At 32.5% G+C, this 26099-nt stretch overlaps 2 protein-coding genes across 2 annotated transcripts in view; both read left to right on the top strand.

The window, feature by feature from the left end:
* Nucleotides 1–1849: 1849 nt before the first annotated feature.
* On the top strand, nucleotides 1850–18698 carry LOC128210228 (uncharacterized). Its single transcript, XM_052914437.1, has 5 exons — nucleotides 1850–1868; nucleotides 15623–15727; nucleotides 16011–16090; nucleotides 16558–16589; nucleotides 16890–18698. Exon 5 carries the CDS (start codon nucleotides 17841–17843, stop codon nucleotides 18426–18428), a length of 588 nt encoding a protein of 195 aa, XP_052770397.1. The 5' UTR covers nucleotides 1850–1868; nucleotides 15623–15727; nucleotides 16011–16090; nucleotides 16558–16589; nucleotides 16890–17840; the 3' UTR covers nucleotides 18429–18698.
* LOC128210227 (beta-1,3-galactosyl-O-glycosyl-glycoprotein beta-1,6-N-acetylglucosaminyltransferase 3-like) overlaps nucleotides 9807–26099 on the top strand; it is a 34692-nt gene continuing 18399 nt past the window's right edge. Inside the window, exon 1 of the mRNA XM_052914435.1 lies at nucleotides 9807–10057. Coding sequence (XP_052770395.1) covers nucleotides 10041–10057 — 17 coding nt within the window. The 5' untranslated portion in view covers nucleotides 9807–10040. The remainder of the gene's footprint in view (nucleotides 10058–26099) is intronic.

Genomic DNA, 26099 nt, shown 5'->3' with positions numbered 1-26099 from the left:
ACAAGAATGTAAACACACAAAATCATTAATAATACGTAGTAATGCGAGGTAGGTTTTGATTTTGCGTCTATTCCTTGCGAAAGGTAGCGAAAATTGGAACAGACTCGTTACAAAACTAACTCGTCTTACAATTTCGCATTGGTATAAACCATTTTTATATCCTGATAACACTCTTACCGAAACTAAATAAGGACCTTGATGAATTTGCTAATTGGAGACCCACTACTGTACTAAACGTAGATTGATAAAGTACACAGAAAAAGGGTTTCTTGACAATATGATGAAAATAATATAACCAAAGTTTTCAAATATGTCTATCTGTTAAGTTTTAGAGTAGTGTCCATATAACTTAGGTCGTACACATGTATAGGTCATGCACATGCATTTGTAATGTGTTATATTTAAAAAGTCAATTGCAGTCAGTAAATAAGCGTATTCTATATTCATTTCAGTTAAGCATAACCTTTCAAAAACGGAAAGTTAAAGCTGTGGTAGTCACATTGCACAATGCATATTTGTTAAGCAATAATGGGTAGAAACAAAAGTATCGAACAATTTATAATAAAATGTTAAGTTATTTTTTAATTTCTATTCTTGTATTAATTTACACGTTTACATGCATTTCTGAATACGCTGTTTAAGTTGTATACGCGTACAATTCTATTGCCCATTCATTGTATTGTATATTATTAATCAAATATTAGTATCACTTTTTTGACCGAGACAAGTGCGGTACCAATACCGGGCAATTGAAGGCAATATATGCCAGAACTCGCTCAATATCGACCAAACTCGGCCAATATCAACAAAACTCGGCTTATATGAGTTTTCTCCGATTTGATTGCCTACAAAACTCGCCTAATATAGGATTTCAAAAATGGGTTAATTAATAACATTATATTAAAACATCAAAAGGTATTCAATATATTAAGCGGTTGAAATCACATGTATTTATAAGCATACTGCTGTTGATAGTCAATCGATAGCCTCCAGTTGCTGTATGAGTACACTGAGCATCACAGATAATGTCTCCCAATACTTTTCCTCACGCGTGTAGTCTACTTGATACCCATCCAACTATTGTAATCGCGGTGTTGTATCTGGCAAATATTCCCGTCTTGTCTTTTATGAAAGAGTTTCCGTTCCCATGCCCATGCTCTTTCTGTCGCACGTTCAGGGTATTGTAGGGTTTTCCTAATAGTACCCAAGACGTGTCTATTCAGGCGTTGAGGTCTGCGTTTATAAAATTAAGCATCTCTTTGAATTCTTTTCTGCGCTTGATGAGGGCATTGCGTTTTATTTTTGAGACATACTTCACAATAATAGTCCTTGGTTTTGGTCCAGGTCTACCAAGTCGGTGGCACGCATCAATATCGTTTTCATGTAAATTAAAACCTTCAAAAACCAAAAAACTACAGAAACAAGCTCAGTAGCAAACAGTTTAAACATAAACCCGGTTTAATGGCACTGGGAAGACGCCAAAGACATAGCACATAAAAACAAAAAATCACAAACAAGAAACATGGAAGAACAGCACAAAACTCCACAAACAGCACAGTGCATACATACTATATATATAAAACCAGGTATGTTTATCAAGGTTTGTTAGGTACCGCCTTGGAACGGTTAGTAATATGTTAATTTACTGGTGGTATAAACCAGTTCGTGTGCACAACCTCACTCTTATTCCAGCAATAAGCCAACTACTATTTGATTTTTCTTGTCGGATTGAAGTTGTTTTAGAAGAATTGTCTTTTTCATTTTCGATATCAAATAATCTGGACTTTTTATAAAACTTCATTCAATTTTTCATTCATATGTTTCAGCTCTTCTTGACTTTTATTTATAGAGAGAGCTGTTGTGAATCCGTAAGATTTTCATAATCGTCGTTTTCTAAAACAGTTTCTTGTTCTTGTGTTTCTGTGGACTTTTCTGGTTTTTACTACATTTCTGAGGTTTCGTCTATCGTTTTGTCGACAATGTTTGATACTATTTGTGTTATTATCGAATTCACTCATGCTGCTTTCACCCTCTTTTATACTTATAGTATTATAATGCTAGACTGAACTAACTTTATCGATAATCAATTGTTACGTAAGCTGTTTTACAACATCGATTCGCATCAGTGACTTCGATCTAATGGTCTAACGAAATGCTTTACAAAGTCATTATTTTACTGTTTTCAAAGCAATATTTTGTTTGTATTGTTACCTTGTAATTAAGTGTCCTTTTTGTTTTCAAGAAGACAAGTATTCAATTCTATTTTTCATATTTTTCATTATTAAAGCACAAAAACAGATTTGTTTACAAAAAGGTGTGTATTTGTCAAGGGGACACCACTCTTCAAAAAAAATGGTTATATTTGAGCACACGGAACATTACTATTTATCAGCTACGAAACAGACAGTTATGAAAACGCATTGCGATAAGTAACGTTTTGCTGTATTGATGACATTCTTCACCGTTGGTTCAGGTATAGGAAAACAGTACCAAATGTTATCCATTTTATGACCTTATGAAGAAAGCTTTATTGCATTTATACATAACAAATAACTATTTTATCTAATGAAACTTGACCACATCAACCGACTACAAGCTTCGTTTATTCCATCTTTCGAGAACTATTGCGTTTACTTATTTAAATGGTATAACATTACATTATAGCAAATCTTAAGTATAGAAATATCGTATTGTGTGAAAGTTTAAAACATTAGATAAAATGACAATTTCTGGATTTGTCAATAATTTGGTCAAATGTTCAACAAAATTACCAGAATTACTGATTTTTATATTATTATATCAAAGTATAACATACCTAAAGTATGAAATCATCGTGTTGTAAGCAGTGCGATTTTTAGAATGAAACATAACAAAACATTGACTATTTTAAATCTATCAATTACATGTTCAATTGCCAAGTATTGAAAATAATTTACTTTAAACTATAGAAACAGCTCTTATGGCTGAATATAATGTGAAATATTAACCAAATAAGAAAAGAAAAAAGAGGAAATATATTTCTGTCATTGGCCAGTTATCGACCTGGATCAACGACTGAACAATTATATCACAAAAATGACTTTTTATCAGAACTGACATGAGCTGCATTTCGTGGAAAATAACATTGGAAAACTGTATGCTATCAGATCAAACAGGACATGTTGTAATGAGTTAAAAAGTAATGAATGCAAAAAACGAAAATGTTGATTTCTGTAATTTGATCACAAACAATGAATACAAGCCTCAAATATGTAAATGTTATGTTTTATTCTAAAAGTGAATTTGTAGATATTTTGTAACATAATTGGTTATTTTTTTACATACATTGATCTTTGTTTTTTAATGATTAGAGTAGCAATGTAAGTGGCTTATTGTAACATAAGCTATGCACAACCTAAAACGCCGATGGCATTCCCACAACATTTGCATGCGAAACAGGCCTTACACAATCTAATCCAACCCTCTTACAGATGTATGCTACTCTATGGCAGACAGTTTGACAAGCACACTGTTTGACTTTCATAATATGTGCCTGAACTGGTGCTGTTTCAGTTGTCATTGGATATAATACTTTGTGACTCACTACTTCCCAAACCCTTTTTAACGGGTTCAAAACAGTGTTTCCTTTCCCGTTTGAACTTGTTCTATGTCTTTGGCGTTTACCCAGTGCCATTAAACCGGGTTTATGTTTAAACATTTTGCTACTGAGCTTGTTTCTGTAGCTTTTCGCATAAATATTCTAGAAATACCCGCAGACTGTTATACTTAACACATAGTATTTCATCATCACTTTTGACCCAAGCATGGTCATTCATAAGCACATCGGTGTTTTTCTTTCTAAACGTGAGTTCTTTCATAGTTTTGCCAACCACTCTAGCTACCACATTTTCACAAATCTGTTTGCTTCATTAGCATTACACTGATATGATGCAACTACACTGGCTATACTCTACGTACCTACATCAAATTATGTTTCTTGCAAGTTCAGTGTAACAAACTCTTATCTTTGTTTTTGTCACAGCATGAAGGTCACGACAGAATCCCAACAGCATTTATCTTATTCATACCCCGACCACTTGTCAAACCTCCAACATGTTCAGACTTTACATTAACATATGCTCATTCCACATGAGCATCTGCGCAATAACTAAGTCCTCGTGATTAAATATCATATAAAAGTTTATTAGTCCAATTTGTTGTGTGTATATCGTATTTCTGTTTATATCAACGTCATTGGTTTTGATGCAATACGAGACGCCGTTATATTAAACATTGCATGAGGTTGACTTTAATTCCTTGCCAAGATTGATTATACATCTAAGTTTAAATAATAAAAATATTTTTTTACGTCCTTTTTCACAACAGATGATGTGTCTATACATTAAATATATTATGTTGCTATAAACTATCTAATATATATATATTTTGTCTGTTATCTATATATGTATATCTAATTTTGATATAGACAAATCCCTGAAATTCATACTTTACTTTTCTTTACCATTTTACCCCAAAAATCACAATTAACAATATAAATTATGCTGAGTCTAAACATTAGATATGTTATGGTGTTGTGCAATATCTAATTAGTATAGTTATTTTGATATTTCTATCGCTAGACCCAATTTTGATAGAGACAAATCCCAGAAATTCATACTTTTGTTTACATTTTTTTTAACTTTTTACCACAAAATCCCAATTAACAAAATATGATGAGTCTAAACATTAAATATGATATGGTGATGTTTACTATCTAACAAATATAGTTATTCTGATATTTCTATTGCTAGATGATATTCTGATAAAGACAAATAGCAAAAAAAAAATTAACGTGCAAAATCACGTTTAACAACGTTATGATGTGACTTAATATTAGGTATGTTAGGATGCTGTATACAATCAATTAAATAGAGTATTTTGGGTTTATTATTGCTAAATCCACATTTGATACAAACAAATTCCAGAAATTCATAATTATGTTTACAATTTGTAACTTTTTTACCCCCAAAATAGCATTTTTCACTTTTGTCCACACACAGCAGATATCAAACAACAAAAATGTGCCAAAATTAATTTAGTGCATTTTTTCTCCTTTATATAGAGTTATTATGATGTGACTCAATATAAGGTATGCTATGATGCTGTATAATATCTATTAAATAGAGTTGTTTTGGGTTTTTTATTGCTAAATACACATTTGATGTTAACAATTTTTAACTTTGATGCTGTATCACGTTTAACAACATTATGATGTGACTTAATATTAGGTATTTTATGCTGCTGTGTAATATCTATTAAATAGAGAAATTTTTAACATGCAAAATCACGTTTAACAACATTATGATGTGACTTAATAGCATTTTGCACTTTTTTCCGCACACAGCAGATATCAAACAACACAAATGTGCAAAAATTATTTCAGTGCATTTTTCTCTCCTTTATTTGCATTTTCAGCCACAGGGTTACTGGACTATTATGAATTATATTTAATTGATCGTCATCAAGAGTACTTCGCACATCTCTTTCTTTGTTATTGAATGTACACTATATAGTTTCATGCTATGGACCGGTGAACCATATTTGATTTCTGGTTATCAAGCCAAATTAGAACAGTTGCTTATGCTCAATTCGTACATTTACAGACAATGTGTAGGACTGATTGATAAGTTTATAAAATTGATTATAGCTTCTAAAACTGATTCGACTTCATGATTCAATGTCTTTAAAATTATCCTGTTGACTAATTGGTTTTGCTGGTGATTGATTTAACCTTTTTTATTGCTTAAATTAAAGCAACTTTTGTTCTGACATCGATTGTTTTCAAGTTATGATTTCCCGACCAATGTTAAATTTGGGTTTTGACTTAGGTTCGACATATAGGCAACGTTGTGAGCTCTTTGTGATGTTTTTGTCCTCGGATAACGTTCGGCATTTATCCTTTTTTCAACAATGTTTTTTATGAGTTTTGTGATTTTACCCACATATTTAACACTTTTAAAATAACAATTTGATAGTTTACATATTATGTCTTCCTAATTCATTTTATACACACGAGATCACGCATTATTGTCACCTGAGGCGGTAAGATATCCATTTCTTTTAGGATATGATTTTTTTTTAGATATTTCTTACTATAATATATTCTAATGATATCAGGTTATCGACTTTGATGGTTTAACACAATGTCGAGACAACCATAACAACATATAAACCAAATAATTGGTAAGGCACTTTGGTAGTTTATTAAATACTAATAAAGCGGCGGACATAAATGAACATTTGATAGATGTTGAAACAGATGAAGACTTGGATGAGATACAATAATATGATATTTAATACTGACAAAAAGAAAGAGCAGCGCGACCTGATTACACTATACCAGAGACTTTTATGTATACAATTGATGAAATAAATAGTTTACTTGTTCAATTATTTAACCGACGTATAGGTACTGTGAGAAGACGAGGTAACGATTATGGCGATAGCTCTAACAGCGTGTAGTGGTAACAGAGACGACAGAGACAACACTTACAAAGAGGGTGGTTAGAATAATACGTGTTCCAATTTGAACGATAGTAGTAGTAACTTCAATGACACGACCAAAACATTACTCGATTGTCAAACAAATTGCAATCACAGGGAGTTATACCAATCAAATGGATGACTAAACAACAAAAAACATTTCTGGTCGTAATATGCAGAAAGAGCATTAAAGTCGAAATATGTCACGCAAATAAATATGTTTTTGTATGTATATCCATATAAAAATTGACACATGTGTGTAGTAAAATTAATGGTCCGAAACATTGTGTAAAACAACAACATGCGATGGTATAATAACAAATATACTTATAATAGGTAACAAATCACAAACTAGTCGAAAAATGTCACATAGGTTATTTTTGTATCACCTCGAAGACAAAACAATTGTCCCTCATTGTTTGCAAATCAATATATATACTTAATGAAGTTTAAACACTATGGGGTAAAATAAAATAGGTAAATGTCACAAAACTGGATCAGTTTGGTATGGATATGCATACATAATAACCTTAAACCTAACCCTAATTCAGCACACAATTGGAAATACATGTATTTTGAAACTAGTCCAGGCGGAATTCTTAAACGTCTATAGCATGAAATATCTTTTGAATGTATCCGAGATTGATGGTCCACAATCCCCCCGTCCATCTGATATTTTGAAAATATCACTGTATGAATTAGCTGAAAGTATAAAAGAATTAAAATATTAATTAATAATTGTCCTAACAAACCTTTCAAGTTCTTGCACACATTTGATCAATAATCTTTTATCAATATTTCCACAATGCAGTCTCCTATCAAAACATGTGTGAATGTCATGATTCTTTCAAAGAAATATCTTAAAGGGTTGCCACAGTACACTCATTACTCTGAAACCAGCTTAAGAAAGTCAGATATAGGGCGTAGATATGTCTGACACATGCCTTCTTTGAAAGTCTTAACATCTGCCTTTCTTACCTTGTGATCACTACTTGGCAACACCCTCAAAACAACACAAAGAGACCAATTATTTCTATGAACCTCTTTATCTTTCAAGGTAACAAGTCACCAGCAGAAACACATAACAGCATGGAATTTAAAAAATAGTCCTGATAATCATTAATTATCATCCATTCCCAGACGTCTGCCAAGTGTGTGTGTGTGTGTGTGTGTGCGTGTGTGCGTGCGTGTGCGTGTGTGAAAAAATATACAACCGCAGACAAGCTTTTTCAGAAAGAACTTCTTGAAAGTAACATCTTCGACACAGAAATACCCAATTTATGAAGACAACTCCTCCACTGCTCAAACAATACATTGACGATACGTTAGTTCCTTACACCTTATTCCTTATTAAAATAAGTAATAGGTAACTAGATTCTTATTCCTCATTCAAAATGAATAATTGTAGATATGCATAAAATCACTTCTTTGTTATGTGTTTCGTATTTTCATAACAATTAAACATTTTTGTAAATAAAATAATCCACGGAAAAAATCGAATAAGGAATAGGATCTAGTTATCAAAGTGCTTAATTTGCTCATTTTTTGTCGAAATATCAAAAAATGATCTTATTAAACAATTTGAATAAATGCATTTCAAGTACTAATAACGCATAGTAATTCGAATAAGGAATGAAGAACAGAAACGGTGAATTATCAACTTTTTAAGAAAGATATTTTTTGATAAAATATCTATGCAGAAGTAAAAGCATCATAAAAAGTGTATAGAAATGCATTGTCTATTCAAGAGAGTGTTAGTACTTAAAGTGCTTTAATAACGTACCAACCTCCGAATAAGAAACAAAAATCTTGAGAACGTCAAAAAGTTAACTTGCTCGTTTTATCACTTTTCGACAACATAACTTTGCATAATTTGTATTTATATCTTTTTATTGTCTATTCAAGAGAGTTTTAGCGCTTAAAGTGCTATTAAAACGCTAAAAAAAACGAATAAAGAACAGGATTTACGAAAAATACTGAATTTCAAAGTGCTTCATATGCTATTTTGTTGACAAAATATAAATTGCACATTGATCTTATTAAATTAATTGAATAAATGCGTTGTCTTATTGAGCGGGATGAAGTGTTCCAAGTACTTCATAACGCCCACTAAGTTGAATAAGAAATTAGGAACTAGTTCCCTATTCCTTATTCAAACTCGAATAAGGAACAGAAACGGTGAATTTTTCAACTTTTAAAGTAAGACATATTTTGATCAAATAACTATGCAAACAAGTAGACAGCTGCAGCAATAGCTTTTCTGAAGCATAGGAGTGAACTTGTAGCAGCTCCTTTCTCCTGGTAACCCTCAGAGAAATAGGTAAGAACATCCCATGTTTTTATGTTCTGTTAACTCTCGGTAGATACTTTTAAGTTTTCCCATTGCATCTTTTTGGTGTCCGAGAGAGGTTTATCCCAATCAATCGCCTTTTGAATAAATTCTTTGAGAACGAGTCTTCCTGGCACTACTACAAGAGCAATTAAGCCTTAGGGCTCATATATACTATTGATTTCCGACAACACATCGCTTCGAGTAAAAGTTTTGTCTTAAACAAACAAACTGTCAAACACTTATACAATTGTGTTCACGTCTTTATTATAGTTTTTGTTTTCGCTTTGGTGCCTGCATGATGTGGTCCATTCTTTTAATTTGATGACAGAAATTATTGTGGCACATAGTTGAGTATCTGGATGCTAATGGCGCTGATAGAAACCATTGTGCCAAAGCACCTTCTTTAAATTTTATACCAATAATTCCGCCTGTGTACTTTAAAACTATTTTCTGTAGCTTTCAGAGTGTAGTCCAGCCAGATATCGTTAAACTTGCCACTCGAAAATGTTGCTGTAAATAAGCCCTGTAGATAGTCCACCTCCCTTCATAATCTGGTCATATTCAGAACTTGAGCACTAATTGTATGCATAAATGCATCTTATTATATTGTTCTGACTGTATTAATTGCATTTTATAGTCATTATGAATATGTAGGCAATAGTTAAAGCTTCGCATTAATTTTAGCGGCCGCGTTGGACATCATCTTGGAAAGCAATGTTGTACCACGGTTTTCATAACTACAACATGCATCTTTATAAACTACAGACAAAGTCTTTCTTTTGATGTATAGAAATCTGTGTTTACAGATACATACCGATATGGTGTCAGATTTACTATCAAATCTGCTGTACTTATACCAATTCATCATTCTACACACATTTAAATGATGAGAACATAAATAGCCCCTTACGTATGAATCTTATGCTTTAATCGTCCTATACATGCTCCAAAGGTATTTTGATTCATACAAACATGAAGACAGAAGCAAAGAGGTTAAATTATGTAAACATTTGCTTAAGGTATCAAATTTCACGTTATTCAAGCTATTTCTTTGATACTGACTGCACGCCATATAGTTTCAAATTACAGAAAGGTTGTCGTTGAAACATGCTTATTTTATCGTTATCACGGATGTTTTGGATGAATTACATCGGTTCCTCGTGCTCACTTCAATCATTTGGATAAAATGTTTGCGACTGATGAGTGAGTAATTAAATTGATTATATTTTTAAATATTGTACACTTTTGTACACTTCAAAGTCTTCAAAAATATTTTCGCGAAAACATTATACTGTTTTGGATTGCTTCCATTTTTTTCCATTGCTGCAATCATATCGCCTTTTTATTTTGTAACCGATTGTTATGTTTTGTCAAGCTATACCTGCAAAATCAAATTGTTTATCCAAAGTAAGCTTTGTGTATTAACTTAAATTCGATTTATATGCAATTTTGTGACATTATTGTATGTGTAATATTTAAAAAAAGAAAAATTAGATTATTTGTCCACTTATTATTTTTTACCTTTACAAATTGATCAACAATTACAATACAAGTTCTGTTTTCAGCGATTGTATCTTCAATTAATTGTAATAATTGAGACTTCATAACTTTCAACTATGTATTTGTTAGATTTTTTCCCGAATAAATTGAATCAATATCTATTCACGACCGAACTTCACCTAGACCTAGTCAACTATCCTAATCATGTTTCGTTTAAATAGATCAAAAGCATTTCTAACTATACTATTTTCTTATGTTGTTTATTCATTAACTTTGATGGTGGTTTTTAAGTTTGACTATGGTATGTCAACTTGCCTAAATGAAAAATTCAATTTTGTGATATCTTTTGTCTTATATTTAGTATATAGCGATTTGCTTTTTCTTATATAAAGATAATCGTAGAGATTTACTCGTATTGAGAAGGTTTAAGAAGCATGTATCCGAATTAAACTAAAAACTCACTCATTAACTTATGGTTCTTATTATGAAAAATAAATATTTTTACATTGTACGACTGAAAATGCATATGGCAACTAATTAAGGTTGAGTTGAAAAGAAAACTGGGCTTGCCACTGTAGCTATGGTTTAAACCATTAAATAAAATTATGAAGTAAATCAACATAACTATTTCTAATATTTGTTCCGAATATACAACAATCCTTTATACTCCCATACAATAAGACACATCTAATAACAGACAATTATAAAGAAACAAACAATAACTCCAATATTTATATGGAAAAAGAACACACTAAAGAAACAACCACAGTAGTCGAATGTTTAAACTTACACCCAGTTAAATGTCACAGAGTTATAAGCCAAACTTATATTAATCAAAATAGAAGGAGGTTCCAAAACGTACACCTTTATTGAATGAAATACGTCGATTCTTACAAATTGCTATATTGATGCAGAATGAATATCATCAGATTTTAGCCTCGAATTAGACATTCACGAAAAACTTTTTGCGATGAAAAAAATTCATAGAATTTTAATTTGTTGGTTCAAATTATAAAATAGATGATACCAATTTTAATAAAATCTTAGACTGAATAGATAAAAAAAAAATGGCAGTGATTAATAATAAATGACTAATCAACATTCTCTTAAACATATCAGTACCTGCCCAACCGATTTTTAACTTCGGTTTTATAATATCCCTGGATGTTTTGGCGTTTCCGTCCATTGTTCTTTTTAGGTTTGATTTTTTCTCCAATTATGGAAAAAAAAACTGTTTAAAAATAAATGCTTACTTAAAATATTTGTAATAGCCTCTAAAGATGCCATCAGATAAAATGAAATACAATTGTGATATGCTTTGTTTGTATTACAAACTATCAATATCTGTAAAAAAACACACAATATTCAATTTGTTAAAACAATCAAAGAATGTCCGTTACTTGTGATGTATATGCGTTATTCGTAATATATTGCAGGAGGTTTTAATTTGTTAAAAAAGAGAGTGAAATATAAATCAAATGTTATAAACATTTGCCTATGAATTTGTATATGAATGTAAATAATTAAAACAATTCGATAGTTAACTGAAAAGTGAAAATGTTTTTTTCACCAGTAGTTAACAACAATTTTCGTTTTGTTGAATATAAATATAACTACTTCCCTATGGCATTCTTACGGACAAAATATAAATGTTTGTGAGCTTGTATTTTATTACCATTGTCAAAATTATGCTAATTAAATAAAAAAATACTATGTTCATTAATGAATGTTATTACACATACATCATACTTCCAAAATCATCATATATGTATAGCACAATTGAGCAAATATACGTAACTATCGATCTTACTTGTTTGCCACTACAAACATTTTTGCAAATGTTATCCACTTTTGTTTCATACATATTAACCCTTTTTGCTATGACCAGAATGTGTCGTAGGATTCAGACATCTTTATAAGTTTGTAACATGGAAACACAAATACATGTATCATTTATGTTCCAGGTTAAGGTAACATAGACAAACGAAAACAAGTACTCAAATGGACTTTTAGTAATAAGTATGACATTATATTGTTACAAGAAATACATCGTTCAAAATTGTATATTATAACCTTTTTATCAGTGGAAATACTACACGCAGTAATGGAGTTTCAATTGTTATCAATCTAAAAGCTAATATAGACATACACACATATACTCAATTTTTAGAAAGTGAAATCACAGCTTTCGACATTGAATTAAATCACTATTCTTAAATAGTATGGGCCAAATAAGTACGAACCTACACTCTTGAAATCTTTACAAAACGATCTGCTAAAATGATAATAAAACCTTTATTATTAACAAACAGACACCATAGTTTACAAACATTTGCCTACGGTGTCAAATTTCATGTGTTTAAACTCTTCCATTGATATTAAATGGATGCCATATAGTTAAAGGTAACAGAAGGGTCAACGATGAAAGCTATTTTAAATCCCTTTATTATTATTATTAAATATTCCGCACTATACAACACAATAAATCATAAACACACTAAATGTAAAACATATGGTGTTATCATGTAATTTTTATTTAAGAAGTGTGAGTGGTTGCCATACATAAAAAATAGACAGTTTTATATTGATAAAGAAACAGATAAAAGAAGATGAAAAAAGACAAGACAAACAAAATGCAATGCTTAAACCAAAAATGAATTAATTAAAGAAGCATGAATATACTACGAAAAGGTAGAAAAAAACTGTAAAAGAGAGGTTTGCTTAAATGTATTTTATTACATGCCATTTCTGCTATTTAAAATATCTTTATTAATAGAACACAGCAGAACATATTTCCTTTTTTGTTGAAACCTTTCGCAAATGTTTAAGTTCTGAAAAAAGGCTTTCTCTTGCATACTATATGACTAATTATCTTAACTCGATTAGTTTGTTGCTGCGTTTTACAATGTTCAAGCTACAATTAAAAACTTCGTTCTTCCCTTATATGAGTTGGGTTTGTACACGATAAATTAATTTATTACACACGAGTCAACTATAGGACTTGCCTTAGCCACAAGCATTGCAAAAACAAAACGACACTGGCCATTTGTCATCGAATGATTTGATTTGAATGATTTGTGGAGTTTTGTGCTGTTTTTCTATGTTTCTTGTTTGTGATTTTTTGTTCTATGTCTTTGGCGTTTGCCCAGTGCCACTAAAACGGGTTTGTGTTTAAACGTTTTGCTACTGAGCTTGTTTCTGTAGCTTTTTGCATAATATTGATGTTACAAACAATGTCTGTCAAACAGAACTTACTATACACGTATTTATTATTACTCCTTTGCCTTTGAACACCGTTTTGTGATATGTATTCACATTTACGACGCTTCGATAAAGACATCTATAATTGAATCTTAAGTTGTTACTTACTATATATGCTAGTTATCTGATCAAGCACGTGCTAATTTTTATTTTTGACCAAGACACGAAATTTAACCCATTTTCTATTATTACTGTGCAATTGTTGGGACTATTTACAAAATGTTTCGCACTGAAATGCACAAATGTGTTAGGTGTTATCAAACTGTGTGGTTTTACGCACTGTTATCTCAAATAACTAACTACCAATATGTTCAAGTTTTGAACTGACCAAAATACGATAAAAGAAAATACTTTTTTTACCATGGTAACTGTTAAAAAACTTGACTCATTTTCTGACTTGACATGGTAACTATAAACACATACATACTACTAATTGATTAGAAACAAACAAAAGGACGACATTTCTGTTTCAAACCAAATTTTATACACGTAAGTGTTTAATTATTGGAATCAAAATGTGCATATATTTAGAACCAAAAAGTGCGTACATGTATTTTTAACCATTTATAACATGTGAAATTTTACACAAAAAGATAACATTTAATATGGAAACATATTTACTCTATAATCCCTCAAAAAATGCAGGAACTGTTAATGTTAATTTAAAAGAACAGTAACTTCTCATTGCCAGAGAATTAATCCTTTTTGCGCTAAACTGTACTTCAATATTGCAGAATTTAGAAAATAAATCTGTGAGACACTTCATAGTATGACTGCTGCATGATACAACCACCGTCGAATTATGAAGAATATTGTCAAATTACACACAGTTGATTTTGTAAGGCTCAATGTTGGAACCTTTTGGACTTTTTTCATGAGCCTGAAGATATAACAAAGGAATGTGTTGATTTCAAAACACATGTATACAAAATAAACTACATACATTAAGTGCATATGACAACATACATATACAAATGTAAACATACAGTGTAAAAAAGTTTTAACACAATTAATTAAGGGAATACATCATGTTACCACATATGATCATAATACAGTTGATATACATACAGAGATAAGTAAGGATTTTCTAATTCAAAACTTCATTCTGTTCAACATTTTTGTCCACTTTTTGTATAGCAAATTACTGTTATGATATTCATAATTTATTTTTCTTTCCAACTAATTCCTCATAAAGGTCCATATTATATTTTTAATAGAAGAACAAATGTACAATTTGAACATACAAGTAGGTTACTGTATCTGCATTAGTCAGGTGAGAGTAAAACTGAAAGTAAAACGAAACATTATTATGTATTATTCACAGAGGGACAGATTAAGTAAGTTGCATGTTATTCTCTATCGTAAATATGCATCTTTATTACCTCAGCTTTGCAATCCTTTCCATCTCTCTGAGTGGCTGAATTTTAATGACATGAATGTATAATATGGCTTTATATCTCACTTAAAGGAAGAAAAGATCAAATAAAAGGAAGGGAAAATACCGATAAATAACAAAACTCACCATGCATGAATTTACAAATTTACTAATTTGTTTAAATATATACTCACAAGATTTTGTTGAAAAAGTTACAACAGCCAATAAAATATGAAGTTTCAAATCAATTCAAACACAACATTGAGTTCAAAAGAAATTTTTTAAAACAAAAATCATGAACAACAACGCAGTAACTCAACTGTTGAGTTTTATAACGGAACATAACAAATTGGTCGATGACCTACGTCAGAAGTGCCAACGTCTGGAGCTAGAGGTATTTATAATTGACATTTAATATTACAAGTATATATGGAGCGGATCCGCAGTCTAATGGTAACACGTTGGACTGTTAATCCAGGAGATCTCAGGTTCTATTTACATAGAAAACAGGTGAATGTTAGAATTTTAAAGATTTTTAAAATATATATATTTAAATACACAGATTTTAACATTTATGATTTTTAACTAAGACTCGTTGATACTGCTTACCAAAATATTTCTTTTTTATATAGTTGGTTGCTGAGCAAACCCCCCAAAAAATGATGAAGGATCAACTTGAACATGCCATGAGCATTGTCGCAAGCATAACGGCAAACTTGCCACACATAAACTTCCAGGTAAACAATTATATGTACAAAGTCGATGCTTTTACGATATAATGTTAAATGCTAACATTTGGCTATTTAAATGATCAGTTATACGTTCTATAGCTGCTTGATATATTTGTATTATTAGTAGTTCATGTCTGAGTTTCACTTTCAGTTTTAGTAGAGTTAATGGTGTTCTGGATAGCATTATAGTGCTCTCTTTTCCCGTAGGAAATTGCTTTTAAAGGAAAAGTTTTACACAATTTCAAAGTTATATATTTTTCATTTTGTATTGTTGTTTTTTTTGTTGTAGACGAGTGCAACTCTTTGTAAAGTACAAGAAGTAGACGACAGATTATAAGAAGTGCACAAAACACTACAAGTGGGCAACAGGTGTGTTTTAAATATTTTATTAGGAATATACTTGTAAGAAATATAACAACTTTTCAAACTTATAACAGTAAACAAACAAAAAAATAACCATTCTCGTGTGTGTAAAATTTTGTATAAAAAATACCCTTTTATACCAGATAATACTTTTATTGGTAGATAACTAACAAAATGAATGTGGCTGATTTTAGAATTATTGAAACTATTTACATTAGTAAATGATATAAAATGTACACGATGAAACTATGAGGTAAATTATATATGACATGCAAAAATATATGAGGTAATATATGAGGTTTTATGAGGTTATATGAGGTTATATACGAGGGAATATATGTGGTTATATGAGGTAATATAAGAAGCAGAATATATATGAAGCAGAATATATAAGATAAACAACAGTTAAAAACGTACAATAATTAATTTACAACCACAAAAGATGAAATAAATGAAATGTGATTGAATTGCAGTTTGAAGAAGGAAAGCCTGTGGGTTTTCTCCGGTATGTACACCAAAAAATGTTATATTGAAAATAGAATTTCAACCCTTTTCGAGCAGAGAAAATCTGTGACACCGCGTAAGACATCTAACTTGAATTGAGCTTATTATCGTTTTATTTTTGATAAATAAATATGTTGCGTGTATTAATGTAATATTGTATTTAAGTTTTAGCGAAATAACTTTTCAGAAAATTTACACTTCGAACTGACTGTTTCTGGGATTATCAAATACTTATAATAAGAAAATCACTTTGCAGTTTTGGCTTTTGTCCCTTTACTTATAGGTTCTTGTTCTTTTTCAGAGTCTTCTTCCACCCTATCAATATGTACCTCAAATACAACAGGTGACAGGAGGGATTGACGAGGACACAGGGGGCTGGGAGGAGTGCTGAGGAGGCTTAAATGAGTGTCTAGTAGTGTTTTCCCAGCATTTGAGAAACGTGAGGGTTGCTATGTGCGCATGCCTTTAACAAATATACTTGTGTCGAATCAAAGTCAGTGTCCGGCGACATACCGTTGACAGATCTGCATTTATAATGGAACGAAACGAGAATGAAATTCGTCTATATTCGTGCGTTAAATGTAGGTACTTTTTCTTTTTCCTTGAGAAATCTGTTGCACCATTTACGAGTATGGCATACCTGCGCGTATTATTCCTACACATGTATATGCTGAGGGGCAAACGTTTCAGGATCGGAAAACATTTTTGCTGCATTTGAAGAAAAGACTTGGTACAAACCCGCGCGGTTTATGATGATACTATAAAATCAAGTGTCATGAAGTTTTCAACCTCAGTGAGTGTTTGAATGACAAGTAGTCAAGTCGTACATTAGTGGAAAAAATGGATCTATTGGATACACGAAAATATAAGATGAGGAGAAAATTGAAAATCAGTGCCTCTCGAAACAGACATGAGCCTCTCTCTAAAATGTATATACGGATGGTTCTCCCGGCTGAACAGACGACAGCTATCGCCAAAAGCATGCTTGACCGTCAGTCGAAACCTAAAGGGACTTGGATTGACTTGGAATTACAAAGAATGAAAGAAGCCAGCAAAAAACGAAAAGGCAAAGTGCTCAGTGCGGGTGTTATCGGTAATAAGGGCAACAAGAAACATAGAAAGGTGGCACCATCTAGACAGAAAACGCCGAGACAAACTTCAGAAAAGTCCGAAAACATCGTTACCATCGGGCAGGTATAAAGCTGAATGTTTCACTCACACCTCCTCATTAGCGCTTAAGGATTTTGTTGCGATGCACCAGTGTGATATTTGTTTTGGAAGACGATATAATATGTTGCGACATAAAAGGTCTGCGCATTCAAACGAAGATTCGGATGAAGACGCTATGTCTGACGTTACTGACCAAGAGGATATTTTTGGATCTGTTGATGAAAACGAGTCTGATAACAGCGACGACGACATGTCTGTAACCTCGGAGAACTCTTCGGGTATTGATCCTTGGCAAGAGGTTGTCGATGAGGCTTTTCAAGAGTGTCAATCGCAGTATGAGGAGGAAGTGCGTGAACTTATGGAGGATGATACCGACCTTAGTGAAAGCGAAGCCAAGAAGGATGTCTTTGAGGATATGCGAAGTACTTACAGAAAGGCCCTGATGAATAGTTTGGGGTCAAAGCTGATGTGGTTTGACTCTATCAAGCGAGATACCATCTATAAGACCATAAAGAAAACAGTTAATCAACTTAAAGAAACAGAGGACTACGACGAACAGGAAGCCGTAAAGTACGCCATCCTTAAGCGGAGATTTCTGTTCGATAAGGTCTTGGACAGTTACGACGTTCCTCAGTTGGATGCAGAGCAAGAGGAAGAAACAAAACAGTGAAAATCATTCAAAGATACTTTAATTCGTTCGGACTAGAGTGCTTTGGGAAATTATTTGTTTTCAATCCTTACACAATGCAGAATACAGACGCCATTTAATTCCATAACACAATTGTATCTGAAAGTTTTGCAAAACGTACTTGTTTTGAAGTAAAATAAATGTCTTTAATGATGTAAAATAAAATGTCTAATAATACGAAACGGAGTTGTTCTTGTGTGTTTTAGTTGTAGTTTTATTTATGTTTTAAGCGTTTTCCATATATAAACAAGACAAATGTTGATGCTGGGTATCAAAGACGCCGCCAGATCAGTTAAAAATAATAATGATTGCATTAAAATATTATGTTAATATTGTATTCAGTCTTACCTCTTAGTTTGTAAAAAGGTGTGCTAAAAATTAAACATCTCAACTGTCCAAATAATGAACTCATTTCATTGTACTGCGCATTAGGTTTAAAGCTACAATTACTACAAAATTTAATCAAGTAAGTTTTATATCTGGTTACAATTCATAAATACTACATAAGTAATATTCTCGATGACATTTTATTAACCAGCTTGTATGTCTACAGGTTATGTTCTATTTTTATATCTCTATGTTATATGCGTTTACTAACACATTAATTGTGTATGTCATCTGCAACAGTGCAAATCCTTCTTCGCCTTTGATATCTCCAACACTATATCTATAATATGCGTTTAAATCTGCGCCCGTAACCAGACTGCTGTAAGTGTGCCTTTTCGACTGGTGCTTCGAGTTCTTCTCAATCCTAGTTTGACTATTGTTATCAATTTTAAAATAAAGCGAACTGTGCTGATTATATCCTTGTACATCATTGCTTGCCATTTCTTGGTGAAAAATATATGGAACCAATAGCGAGAAATGCCTATAATACTTCCGACCATCGTGAATTAAAACTCTGCTAGCAATCACGCGATCTCCGTCGGATTGTTTCAATCGAACACATCCATGATATTTGATAAACTCAACGCTCACATTTTTTGTTGTATTTTATACATGTTCTTATAATACTGATACTGCATATTATCTTAGCTCTTACTTGAAGATAAAACATATCAATTTACCTTCTGTTTGGTTTTCTGATTTTCCTAAAGCTATAGAATGGACACGTCTAAAGAAAAGATTAAACCAATCAGGTCTCTCTTACAGATCACATAACCCTACATGGGGGAGGAGGGGGGGGGTACCTAAATGTATAGGATGGAGAAGTCTAAAAAAGAGGTCAACCAATCAGGTCTCGCTTACAGTTAACATGATCCTACATGTTCCCATATGAAATTTTCCTCGGCCTGGAACTACGTTGTCTAATTACATGTAAATTGAATCCAATGAATAATTAAGAAAATCGAATGTATGCAATTTAAGTTAAATATGTTGTGCTGCTCTAACGAGGTCATCCTAACTGACATATTGATATAAATATATATATTGCTTAAAGATAGATCTAGGGTTCTTCAATACATGTTTCGTGGAATGCATACGTGTGACAATACGAAACATCAAGTCTGTTGCACGCTTCACGTTTTATATAGTTCAATATAGCATATTATAGTCAGGTGTGGCTATACAGAAAAGATGCGCTCTGTCCCTTTAGGTTTCGACTGACGGTCAAGCATGCTTTTGGCGATAGCTGTCGTCTGTTCAGCCGGGAGAACCATCCGTATATACATTTTAGAGAGAGGCTCATGTCTGTTTCGAGAGGCACTGATTTTCAATTTTCTCCTCATCTTATATTTTCGTATATCCAATAGATCCATTTTTTTCCCACTAATGTACGACTTGACTGTTTTTCATTCAAACACTCACTGAGGTTGAAAACTTCATGACACTTGATTTTATAGTAGCATCATTAACCGCGCGGGTTTGTACCAAGTCTTTTCTTCAAATGCAGCAAAAATGTTTTCCGATCCTGAAACGTTTGCTCGCAGCATATATATGTGTAGGAATAATACGCGCAGGTATGCCATACTCGTAAAAGGTGCAACAGATTTCTCAAGGAAAAGAAAAAGTACCTACATTTGGCGCACGAATATAGACGAATTTCATTCTCGTTTCGTTCCATTATAAATGCAGATCTGTCAACGGTATGTCGCCGGACACTGACTTTGATTCGACACAAGTATATTTGTTAAAGGCATGCGCACATAGCAACCCTCAAATGCTAGGAAAACACTACTAGACACTCATTTAAGCCTCCTCAGCACTCCTCCCAGCCTCCTGTGTCCTCGTCAATCCCTCCTGTCACCTGTTGTATTTGAGGTACATATTGATAGGGTGGAAGAAGACTCTGAAAAAGAACAAGAACCTATAAGTAAAGGGACAAAAGCCAAAACTGCAAAGTGATTTTCTTATTATGAGTATTTGATAATCCCAGAAACAGTCAGTTCGAAGTTTAAATTTTCTGAAAAGTTATTTCGCTAAAACTTAAATACAATATTACATTAATACACGCAACATATTTATTAATCAAAAATAAAACGATAATAAGCTCAATTCAAGTTAGTTGTCTTACGCGGTGTCACATATTTTCTCTGCTCGAAAAGGGCTTAAATTCTATTTTCAATATAATTTTTTTTGTGTACATACCGTAGAAAACCCACAGGTTTTTTCTTCTTCATACTGCAATACAATCACATTTCATTTATTTCATCTTTTGTGGTTGTAAATTAATTATTGTACGTTTTTAACTGTTGTTTATCTTATATATTCTGCTTCATATATATTCTGCTTCTTATATTACCTCATATAACCACATATATTCCCTCGTATATAACCTCATATAACCTCATAAAACCTCATATATTACCTCATATATTTTTGCATGTCATATATAATTTACCTCATATTTTCATCGTGTACATTTTATATCATTTACTAATGTAAATAGTTTCAATAATTCTAAAATCAGCCACATTCATTTTGTTAGTTATCTACCAATAAAAGTATTATCTGGTATAAAAGGGTATTTTTTATACAAAATTTTACACACACAAGAATGTTTATTTTTTTGTTTGTTTACTGTTATAAGTTTGAAAAGTTGTTATATTTCTTACAAGTATATTCCTAATAAAATATTTAAAACACACCTGTTGCCCACTTGTAGTGTTTTGTGCACTTCTTATAATCTGTCGTCTACTTCTTGTACTTTACAAAGAGTTGCACTCGTCTACAACAAAAAAACAACAATACAAAATGAAAAATATATAACTTTAAAATTGTGTAAAACTTTTCCTTTTAAAGCAATTTCCTACGGGAAAAAGAGAGCACTATAATGCTATCCAGGACACCATTAACTCTACTAAAACTGAAAGTGAAACTCAGACATGAACTACTAATAATACATATATATCAAGCAGCTATAGAACGTATAACTGATCATTTAAATAGCCAAATGTTAGCATTTAACATTATATCGTAAAAGCATCGACTTTGTACATATAATTGTTTACCTGGAAGTTTATGTGTGGCAAGTTTGCCGTTATGCTTGCGACAATGCTCATGGCATGTTCAAGTTGATCCTTCATCACTTTTTTGGGGGTTTGCTCAGCAACCAATTAAATAAAAAATAATTTTTTTGGTAAGCAGTATCAACGAGTCTTAGTTAAAAATCATAAATGTTAAAATATGTGTATTTAAAAAAGTAACAATAACACTATGATCACTAAATAAAAATCTTTAAAATTCTAACATTCACCTGTTTTCTATGTAAATAGAACCTGAGATCTCCTAAATTAACAGTCCAACGTGTTACCATTAGACTGCGGATCCGCTCCATATATACTTGTAATATTAAATGTCAATTATTGTCGCAGAGTTTCTTTGAGTTTCCGTTTCGAATATAACATTGAATAAATTTTACCATTAGACTGAATACTATTTTCTTTCTCTGCCACATCGAACAGTTTAGATAAATAACGAACACAAAACGATATTTCCACACCATTTAATTATTGTCAATTTTCACAATATAAATTATATCTCAATAAAATCCAGTTTAACACGTTCACAATTTAATAATTAACACATAAAATGTCTAAAAGATAGAACTGTTAATAAATCCTAAAGCACTCTAAATAACCTCAGATGGAACACTAATTGAACACACAAACAACAGCTTTATATAGTATGAATTGCCGCCAAAAACGACAGGCAAAAAGCATGCACCTCATGTTTAGGAGCAATGCACATATAAAGAATTGGATTAGGAGCAAACCTAAAGAACAGAACATGTAGGAGCAATGTAAATAATACAAATGATTTCATGTACAAAGTAAACTCCTAAGGAGCAACGTATAATAGAATCAAAATAATTCATACTCGTGAAATTCACGACATTCCCGACCTGAGAGGAAAGCAACCAAAGCGAATTAACAATAAAATATAATAAGCAATCAAATAAACCATATTTGAAAGAAAAAACATCTCAACATAAAATATCATCATAATAACAAATTATAGCACATATGTTCTAATAGAACTAATAGAAAACAAATGATAGCATATATCAAACATACAACCATATTTTAACAATGCCCAAAGTATATACAACATTAAATCATTATAACAAAGTCCATCAAGTTTTAATATTCAAAATAACTGTGGTCCATGGAGTGATCTTCCGTCACAATTCTACCGTTAAGCCTTTTAATACGTGTTGTAATGAAATAGGCATTAAGCACAAATGTGGTTTCTAAAGTAGATGGCACGATTTCTGTAGTTGGACTGTCATCAGATGAGATAGAGATCACTGAATCATTACATTCATTATCACCTATTTCTGCATCATCACTACACTCCTCACGACATCATTTTCACTTGATTCACCATCACTACACTCCTTTACACTTTCACCATCATTTACATCACTATATTCCTTTACACTTTCGACATCATTTTCACTCGATTCACCATCACTACACTCCTTTACACTTGCGCTAGACGACTCCTTACTATCACTAGTACTATCACTGCTGCTGCTACCACTGCTGCTGCTGATGAAATCGTCAGCGAAACTGTCACTGGACACAGGATCATATGGACCAAAAACGTCCATAAACTCATAGAGTTCTGCAACCATATCCAGCACATTGTCATCAGTTGAAATATCGATTACAGGCGAACTCCTGTAATGTTTATTATTTTTAGTGAACACGTTATTAAACGATGTGTTACTGTGAAAACTGAGGATAAAAGTGATGTTGTGAGCTATCTAGTTTGCTTTTGTGACGCCTCAAGCAAAGCATATGCAACAACGTCCCATGACATACCCAACACTGGCACAACATCACCTGTAGCTACATCCAAACTAGGAAGCACACTGATGAAGTTAGCGTCATTTGAAGCCCATTCTCTAAGATTCATGCTTGCTTCAGAGAAAATTTGTTTATAGTCTTTGTACAAATCACTTGCTTCACTAACTGAATCCACTCCTGTGATAACGTTATCCATATAAATGTCATCTCTGAGTTGTTGTGCAATCTAACCGTTGCATGTTTCTAAATGATAGTCAATCGTTGCTCCTAACATGAACGGACTTGATATTATACCAAATGGTACTCTACAAAAACGGTATTCCTGTATGTTATATGGATCTGTTGATGGCGACGAAATATCCTTCAGCCATAAAAAGCGTGTAACGTCGGGTTGATTTATCTGCAGTCCAATCTGCAAGAATGCTTTTTCAATGTCAGCGACAATACCAATTTTGTGTAGTCTGAACCGCATAAGCAACCCGCACAAATCACGAAGCATCACGGGACCCCTATACAGACACTTGTTAAGACTTCTATTGTCGGATCGCGTTTTGGCGGACGCGTCATAAACTACCCGTAACTTTGTCGTTGCTTTGTCTGGTTTAATGACGGCATGATGTGGGATATAGTGGCAAATCCCATCTCTGAACTTCCTTTCAACCTTTTCAATTATATTTTTGTCTAATTGGTCGACAATCACATCGTTATATTTGTTGAGTATATCCGGTTTACTCTGAAACTTGGAGACCAATGACTTCAATCGCCCAACTGCAAATGGACGATTATCTGGGATATCTGGGTTTTCATCCATGGCCACTTGACACTGTATCTATTATCTTGAAATATCAGATTGTCCTTGAAATGATTCATTACTGTATCATCTTCAGTGTTGAAACTTAAATCTTTAATTCCAATCGATTCTAACTGCCAGAAATCCTCAAGATTTGGTTGACACGGTATGGAATCATTTGTAAACACTTCTGTTTTTGAGATGTTTTGACCATGGGTTAGAATAAGCATGTTTGCTTCACTGCTTTCTTAATTCACTTCATTGGTTTTCCCCGTCAAAATCCAGCCAAACTTGGATGCTAATAAATACAACCCTGGTTGTATTTCAATCTTATGTCCCAAAACAATATCCAAATAGAAATCATTTCCTATCAGCAAATCTATTGTGTCTGTTTCGATTTCTCTTGGAACAGTATCGGCTAAATCCATACTTTGTGTTAATTCCTGAAAGATTTTCATTTATGTAACATTCACTGGTTTTCTATATATTGATCCTGTAATATTTGGAACAATGTTCGCGGTTATCTTCATATCACCGCCTCCTTTCATTTCCAAGACCACTTTGGTTGGGGAAGTTTTTATAACTTTCTCTTTTTCACTACTGAAGGTGACCAATCTAATTTCCTGTTCTTCTTCCCTTTGCAAATCTAACGTTCTCGCTAAGCGTTCTGTGACATACGTGCGCTGTGAACCAGAATCTAATAATATTCTTATATTTTGTTGTTTTCTGCTTAAAGGGCTTTTAACTTTTGTTCGCACAGTTTGCATCAGAACAACTTCATTCGATGAAAGTAGGGCATTTTCACTTATCGGTATACTTGTCTCCTCTCTATTTTCACCAACTACTTCATCACACACATTCACACTTTCTCTAACTACACGTTTGCTAAACTTTTGGGGGCACAAACTGCGATGATGCGAATTTTTCTACTTACAATGAACACATTCCCCTTTAGTTTTGCACTCATTGGACATATGTCCTTCCCTTAAACACTTATAACAACTTCCTTTTAGTCTTTGTTTTCTTTCATCGATGATTTTGTACCTTAGACACTCATCGCTCCAGTGTTTGCTGGAACAATAACGACACGTTTGCTTGTCCCTTACACTTGCACTTGCTGTCAAGGCTTCTGCTGAATTCCTTTGCACAGATTTATGTTATAAACATTTGCCTTTGTTGTAACATTGGCCTTTTATGACCTCCAAATGAATTCCGATTTGAATTTAGAGGTTTCACATTTCCCTTGGTACTTTTTCGGCACTTTCACAAGCACTCACATATTCCTTTAACAAGTCCCGTAACTTTGCAACACTCCACTTTTCCTTTGTTCCTTTTTGCACTTCAAGATGACGAATCACATTTGTTGGTAACTTTTTTATCACTGACACAAATATATCTTGGTTAATATCCTGTTGGAGTACTTCTAGGCTTCTCAAATGTTTATCTATAGTGTCTAACAATCCTCGCAAGCTCTCAACCGAGTCAGTGGCTGGCTTTAGATTGATCATTTTATTGTAATGTGTGTCTACTGTTTCTTGGATAGTGTCATATCTTTTCTTCAACAGTTCTATAGCCACTCCATAGTTTTCATTTGTAAGAGCCAACCCT

Source organism: Mya arenaria, chromosome 12, assembly GCF_026914265.1.
Source record: "Mya arenaria isolate MELC-2E11 chromosome 12, ASM2691426v1".
In the NCBI taxonomy this organism is placed as follows: domain Eukaryota; kingdom Metazoa; phylum Mollusca; class Bivalvia; order Myida; family Myidae; genus Mya; species Mya arenaria.
The sequence above is the reverse complement of the archived record's forward strand: the minus strand, read 5'-3'. Positions and strand labels throughout refer to the sequence as shown.

Excerpts from the sequence above, each read along its gene's own strand:
- LOC128210228 (XM_052914437.1), top strand. The coding sequence starts at position 17,841 with ATGCACCAGTGTGATATTTGTTTTGGAAGACGATATAATATGTTGCGA.